The 8,186-nt window shown below is 32.9% G+C and overlaps 1 protein-coding gene across 1 annotated transcript; it reads left to right on the top strand.

Annotated features, from left to right (window-relative positions):
- Positions 1–3,313: 3,313 nt before the first annotated feature.
- Positions 3,314–5,259, top strand: LOC106692042 (coiled-coil domain-containing protein 38-like). Its single transcript, XM_024359089.2, has one exon. The coding sequence runs from the start codon at positions 3,348–3,350 to the stop codon at positions 5,196–5,198; it is 1,851 nt and encodes a 616-aa protein (XP_024214857.2). The 5' UTR covers positions 3,314–3,347; the 3' UTR covers positions 5,199–5,259.
- Positions 5,260–8,186: the final 2,927 nt, after the last annotated feature.

The raw sequence follows: 8,186 nt of genomic DNA, 5'->3' as shown, positions 1-8,186 counted from the left end.
AAACGTCGGCATAAAATAAATAAATATGGTTTTGTTTATTTATGTTGTTCTTTGCTGACCGCACCCCCCGACAAACTTCTTCAAGAAAAAATATTCTTTTAATGGATCGCTGTGCCGCCACACGCCAGAAATCAAATTAAATAATGTTTGTTTTTATTTTCTTCCTAGCATATTGTACAAGTCACCTTCAGCCGCCTGACCTCGGTATAATTGCTAATATGAAGGCTTACTACCGAAAACACCTTTTGCAACACACAATATCACTCCTAGAAGCAGGGAGAAAAGCAAAAAAACATCGGTGTTCTTCAGGTAAGCTTTTAACATAATATGGAAACTATGTACATATGTGCAATCAACATATTTTTTCCTACGATTTTACAGGCTATGCAGTTCACATCAGTAGCTTGAAATGATGTTCACCCTTCTACTATCGAAAAGTGCTTTCGTAAAGCAGGGATCGCTTTAGAAGATTTGGGACATGAAGAAACCACCAAAGAGGTATAAGTTTTCAAAACCCTCCGGAGTGGTCGAATGTTCTTCGGACATTACATTCGACAATTTCGTAGAGTACGACAACAATCTGGCAGTCTGCGCGCCTCAAAGTGACGAAGCCATAATCGCTTAAATCGCCCCAACCGTAACAGAAGGAAGCTCGGACAATTCCGATTTAGATGACGAAGATCCTTTGCCTCTTCCATCTTTTGAAGCATTTGAAGTTGTAAAACGTTTTATATATGCGAAAGAAATTAGCGAGAAGGAATCTAACACCTTGACAGAATGATGTATTCAGCCAAAAGCGACATGAAACAAACAAACATAACTCAATTTGTTTGTCAAAAATTCGGATTAAAGATAAATTAAATTTTTATACTATAAATAATTTTTTTTTCACATTACATTGTTTTTCTTTCAACTGCATGCAACATACATATATGTACGTACTAAGTAGGAGAAAAAAAAACTCAAAAATATACATATATAATATGTATTGCGTATTCACTTAGACGAAATATTCACTTATACGAAGATTTTTGGTACACCCTCATATTCGTACAACTGAGACTTCACTGTATTTATATGATCAAGCAACCAAATGATCACCTTTAGATTTAGATTTAATAAAAGAAAGATGGTCGAGGTGCAGTAAAAGAAAAAAAACTCAAACAGTCATTAAACTATTTAATACCAGGCAATATTTCTCCTCCTGTTGCAGGGCTGCAGATGGTAGGCGAGCACAGAGAAGAATGGAACTTGTCCATCTGAATAACTGAATTTAAGGTTTATTTAAAGTTATTAACAATATAGTGTCTTTTGACAAGAAAGGAATAAAGTTTTACTGAACCTAATTTAAAGTTTCATGAAATTATGGAGGCATGTAAGGACAGAATGGAGGTACATAATCATGACCACGGTCGGGCAAAAATTAGCTACAGTTGAAACAAATAGCTACAATCACCATGGATACGACCCTTATTCATGAATGAATCATTGATAAATAAATATCGTATCCATGGCAACTTTAGCCATTAGTTTCATAGTTGCCCAACCTGATTATAACATAGCGCTGAAAAGTAATACAAAGATGGGATTACTGAAAACAAACAGTTAGCATCTGTCTCTATAAGTAGGCGAGACATCATAACAACAGGGGGTTCCTTCGACAAGAAATACCAGTTCAGCGCCTTGAAAATACCCGTTTTACCTGACAAATACTCGCCTTTTGGTTATAAGATAGCGTTACAACTGTAGCTGTATGATTGTCTACCGCACTAGTTCTGGTGATAGTTGATAGTATAAGCAACTGTCATGTCAAATATCACATGTATACGCCTTGAAAGTGAACTATCGTACTGTACCCGTTATTGCAGCTACAACCATGGCTTAACTGTTTGATGGTTACAATCATGACAGTTTACGATGTCAACAGTATTGACCAACTGGGTCAAATTTTCAAATGACAAATGCATTTGCCTTAGTTCGCTGAATTTAAGTAAATCGGAGGTAATTCACTGTCTGGAACACACAAGCCTGTTTCTTTATTACTATCTTTATCAATTTTAGGTATTTTGGATTTGCAGCAAACATTTGGATCCGGCTTTACTCTTCCAAATAAATTTCCCTGAGATTTCTCGTCCCCAGCGGGAGTAACCCCAGGCGACAGTGTAGCTAGTCGATACGTAACATCTTAGACACTGCAATGGATGATCCAGGTGAGTTTAGGTTAAAAAAAAAAAAGTAATTTAAAATATTGAAATTCAAGATAGTTAATAATATATTTTATATATTAATTACTTACTTATTTAAATTAAATGATGCGTAGATAGTTGACTGTGCATTATATATAGAGTGTAATCTCGGTAATCCGAACACCCCAATAATCCGAACTGGCGTTAAAAAAAAAAAAGACAACTCAGCAGGCAAATACATTTTTGTTTTCAAATGAAAGTGCTCATGTGTAAAAGGGAATTTTTAACTTCCCGATGTATAAGCAAGTCATTTTAATCACTGCGAAAATCGAAAGTGGAAATTTTTTCACAGCTTCGATATAGGTTTATCTAATTCTTTTGAAAATTTTCATTATATATTTTGTTGTAATTAGCAATACATAATATCTTTTGTATAAATCATTTTATTCTATAACACTAATTTAATTATTAGTAGAAATATGCATAATTTTGTTGGTAAACTCATATTTTTTTTATAGCGTTTTAAATAAATCCATACAAAGATTTTTTTTTTCACTTATAAATGAACAATCTTATAATTTTAACAAATTAAACCATCACTTAGTATTACTGAGGATCTAAAAGAAAACAAAATTTGTTGCCACCCAAAATACAGCTAGTGGCCAGCGATGTTATAAGACTCATAGCACCTGACAAAAAAAAACCGACGCCTTTAAAAAAGATTAATTTTTTAAAACTTCAAACTCAAAATCTCGAAAAAACTTGAATAAATAACTTAGAAATAGTTATTTAAAATCATTTTGTTTACGCCATTTTCTTAATAATTTCTTTAATCCAAACTTTTTCGTAATCTGAACATCCGTCTGCAACAATTAGTTTGGATTATCGAAATTACACTGTATGAGAAGATGGTAGGGGGTGCGGTAAGTAGAGAACACAAATAAGTAAAAACGTATTTATTAGTCAACGTTTTGTTTCGCAAAAAATGCACATGCAGGCATACATGCGGGTGTAAAATTATGTAAATTTAAAAAAAATAATAATAATATATGTAATTGGAATTATATCTGATTAGTAATGTCAATTTTAAAAATATTGTGTCTTACAAACATTTTTACAGGTGATCCGATAATATTATGTTCAGAAGAGAAAAGAGAAAATATGCTGCGGTTAAGGAGAAAAGTGGCAACCGCGGAATGCAAGTCCGGAAGAAAGTATCAACTCGAACAAAGGTCTACAATAAAGAGAATAAGCTCTCCAGCCAAACCTGCAGCGACCTCTTTGCCTGACATAGAGGAAGCCGATACCGAACTACCAAACCCCTACAAAAACCAGAGTAGGGAACAAACCGCAACGACAAGCAGGGGCTACAGCGCGCCCACTCATCGGTGGGGACTGGTGTCAGGGTTGAGGAGGAGGAACAGAGTAGCAGATGTGACGCAGGAGAGAAAGAGACCCTCTATGGATGAGGAGTTCCTCAAGATCATTCAAGGAAGACCTATAAAGACCACCCTTGTTCGACGACAGTACATAAAAGAGGTCAGGGAGAGATTGCTAAACAACGTTCTTTCAGGGTTCTTGCAAGACGAAATAAAGGCAAAAGAGGAAAACGTGATTGCAGTAAATGCCGCAGTCGAGCAAACTGAAAAAGAAATCGAAAACACATCTAAATCACTGGCAGATTTTCTTTCTGAAAAACAGAAAAAGTGCGAAAACCTAACGAAGGAATTGAACTTGGTAGTCAAAGAAAGAAAAAGAAGGGAAGCAATGATAGAAAACGAAAAGAAAAGAATGAATGAAGTAAAACTAAATATCTTCAAACAAAACGAACAACTCGAGACGATGCGCAAATGCAGGGATTTTGTTTTTCAAATTGCACCTAAGGAATGGAAAGAGGAATATGCCAAAGAGACTGAAAAGAGGCAAGCAGCGGTGAAAGAAGAAAGCGAAAAAATGAGAACAGCCCTAGAGAACTTCAAAAATCATTGTGGCGGTGAAGACCCTGGCTTGGAGAAAGTTCTAGAAGACTTCGTAGAAGAATTTTCAAAAGCAGGGCCTCCGTTATTACCTTTTTCTGAACCCAAAATGGTGCTAAGCCTTTTCAAAGATCTAGAAATGAAAAGCCTTAGGACCTTGCAAAACAACGCAATTTTAAAAGAGAAAGTTGAAAATGCTAAAAAAATCTGTGACTATTATGAAACATACTTGAAAAAAGAACAAGTTACAATACATGAAAGATTGAAAGACATAAAAGAAAATATTGAGAAGGAGGAGAGAAAAGTAAAGAAGAAGGAGAGATTACTTCAAAAAATGTTGGATGGTCCTTTTAAAAAAATGGTAGCTTCAGAAGAAATTCTTAAAGAATTCGCTCTTGTAAAGGATGTTTATCAGGAAGTAATTGATGAACCAAAGGAAGGTCTCGGTACATTGGAAATGTTACAAGAAATAGGTGAATTGTATGTGGACTTGAATCGGAAACTAGAACATCTACCAGAGTCGACCAGAAAAAGCTTAAGAAGGAAAGTGAAGATTGAACTTCAACGGAAAATGAAGGATGCTGAAAATTCGGAGCGTCGGAAGAATCAGGTGCTACAAATGATGAAAGGAATACAAAGGTCAAGGGAGAAGCCTTGGAAGACAACTGGAAGGAAATTACTATACAGGTCGCCCTTAGAAATAGACGATCCTGTGACAATATTACAGGCAAAGAGCCCACTTAAGGATCAGCAGAAGGACGAGGAATCAGACGGTGAGGCAGAAGAACTTCTTCCATTGGTCTGGGCTTCAAATCATCCTGGCCCTGGACCTTACAAGAGGGAAATGTCTGTTGTTTTACCGGATCCTAGCAACTTCTTACCTGATCTCCAGCTGATAGACACTGAAGAAAGTGAAGCATTGTTATCAGAATCTGAAGAAGAGCAAGATAAAAAAGGAGCAAAGTCTCAGCCGACTGAAAAAAAGAAGATCAAGAAGAAAAAAAGGGTCAAAATTATTCTTTCTGATTCAGACTGAATCAAAAGTAAACTATGAAAAAGTATATAGCACCAGTGTTGGGCAAAAAGCAAAAAAAATGATTGACCGTATTAATTAAAATTATGAAGTCGGGGGTGCGGTCAATAGTAAACAAAAAATAGTTAGCAACTATTTAATTGCTGACATTTCGGCCCACTTTGTAGAGCTTCATGAGGACTGTTCTAGTTGACAGATATCGAAAGAGCCAACTCTTCCAATCTCACTCGATCTTCGTGATTCTTTCGATATCTGTCAACTGGAACAGTCCTCATGAAACTCTACAAAGTGGGGCGAAACGTTCCCAGTTAAATAATTGTTAACTATTTGTTTTCTTTTAACCACACCCCACAACCACCTTCTTCATAATTTGAAATTGCAATTACTTTTTAATTATTATAATTTGTAACTAAGGAAATGAAATAATAAGTATTTCCACTACTTGATGAACCACTGTAATTGCAATAATCGTCCGAAATTACAATTTCTATTTGAATTAAAGTAATTACAGTCAAATATGATTGCAATTTTGCCCAGCACTGTTTAGTATACATGAGTAAAAACATATATTTTTGAATTCTTAACTCTTAATTACAATTACCCACTAACTCACGGCTATTCTTGAGTCAACCTGTGTTTTGGGACATCGTCTTGCGAGCAATCCTCACCCATCATACTTCAACCTGTTGAGCATGAAAGCGGCCATCTTGGATGAGATATATTAGCAGAGTTGGGCAAAAATTATTCGATTGACAAGAAACTAATACTTTTTTATTCGATTAACGAGAGACGAATAAGTTTTTATTCGAATAAAAATACGACTAAAAAATCCGAATACTTTTTATTCGAATATTTAAAATACTATTTCAATCGAATAAAAAATTATTCGAATGAAAAATTATTCGAATACAAAATTATTCAGATACATATTAATCGAATAAAAATTTGATTTTTTTTTTAAATTCACCTATTTTTTTACCACCTTCAATTTCTAATGTATGAGGGTTCTATTTCACATATTCAGACGAGTACAAAATGAAAATGCTTTCGATTTTAAGATCCCATATCGATTTATTTTAATTTTTTAAATTTGTAATACATAGGGGCCAATTTTTAGGTTTCCGGATATGCAAATTATGAAAATGCTATCTATTTTAACATGGCGTATCGATTCATTTTAACTTTCTTGATTTCTTTACATGTTACGGTCTCTTTATACGTTCTGAGGAATGCAGAATATGAAAAAGATATCGATTTTAAGATCGCGTATTGATTTTTTTTTACTTTTCTGATTTCTTACATGTTTGGGTTCCTTTATAAGCTTTGAGGAATGCAGAATATGAAAATTATATCGATTTTAAGATCTCGTACGAGTTATTTTTACTTTTTCCGATTTCTAACATGTTAGTGTCCCTTTATACGTTTTGAGGAATGCAGAATATGAAAATAATATCGATTTTGGTATCGCTCATCGATTTATATGAACTTTTCTGATTTCTAACATGTTAGGGTCTCTTTATATGTTTCAATATATGCCAAAAATGAAAATGCTATTGATTTTATGATCGCGTACCGATTTAATTATCCCGTTTCGATTTATTTTAACTTTCTTGATCCCGAACATGTTAAGGTCACTTTATATGTTTTGAGATATGTAGAATATGAAAATACTATCGATTTTAAGATCGCGTATCGATTTATTTTAACTAAGATAAGAAATATCCATATCTCAAAACATAAAGAGGCCCTAACATATTGGAAATCAAGAAAGTTGAAATAAATCAATAGGCAATCTTAAAATCGATAGCATTTTCATATTCTACATATCCCGAAACAAATAAAGGGACCTTAACATGTTAGAAATCAGAAAAGTTAAAATAAATCGATAATATCTTCATATTCTACATATCCCAAAACATAAAAAGGGACCCTTATATGTTAGAAATCAGAAAAGTTAAAATTAATCTATACGCGAACATAAAATTTATCTATGTATAGCTGTAAGACAAAAAATGTCGTCTTGAAACAAACACAAACGTATTTGGATGGCTAATCATTTAATTTTTTCGAATGAGAGATTATTTTTCTATAAAATGGACGAATATAATAGTATTCAAATGGTTATTCGAATTGTTTTGCCCAAATAATTGATTATTCGTGTAAAATAATGACGAATAAAAAATTAATCGTATGGTTAATCATATGTTTTGTACGAATAATTGATTATTCGTGTAAAATAATGACGAGTGAAAAATCATTCGTCTCTCGTCATTCGAATAATATTTGCCCAACTCTGTACATTTAGTCTCAAGTGGTATTGTCGATATGCGCATATCGAAACCCACGGCCACCTACTGAGTAACTATATTTTTTTTTTTCAGCAAACCTCAACATTTCTTTTTTTGTTTCAAATCGTTAAAAGATTTAATCATTTATTTATTAAAACCATAAGAAGTTTTAGTATTATATTAATTATTTTAATACTTTATAATTAATTTATTTTTGTATAGAATATTTTCATTTGTTCATGTTTTATTATCATTAAATTTTTGTATATCACTTGGAAGGTTATTTTTTTATTATTTCATTTTCTTCATTTTAGGCACCACCTTGGAGCACCTACATATGTCTTCTCTAGTCATTCAGTAAAATGTAAATAATTTTATAATGTTATATATAAACATATAAACAGTATTATAAATGTAAATATGTTGATTTAATAAATAAAGCTTACCAAAAATAATACCCTCCAAAGTGGGATGAAATGTTGGTTAATAATAAATAAAATTTTGTTTAAAAAGTTGTTTCTCCTATATTGGTACCTTTATACCCTGACTATCTACTTAATACGGTCAACTATCTTCTTCCAAAATGAGAAACATTGTTCAAAAATTTTGATATAAATCAAATTATTATTTATTGTAGTATATTAAAAGTTACATACTATGCAAAAATAATTATGAGAGATAGTTGACCGTGGATGATAAATGA

Source organism: Halyomorpha halys, unplaced genomic scaffold (assembly GCF_000696795.3).
Source record: "Halyomorpha halys isolate HHAL.00 unplaced genomic scaffold, Hhal_1.1 Scaffold53.1, whole genome shotgun sequence".
NCBI classification, from domain to species: domain Eukaryota; kingdom Metazoa; phylum Arthropoda; class Insecta; order Hemiptera; family Pentatomidae; genus Halyomorpha; species Halyomorpha halys.
The sequence above is the reverse complement of the archived record's forward strand: the minus strand, read 5'-3'. Positions and strand labels throughout refer to the sequence as shown.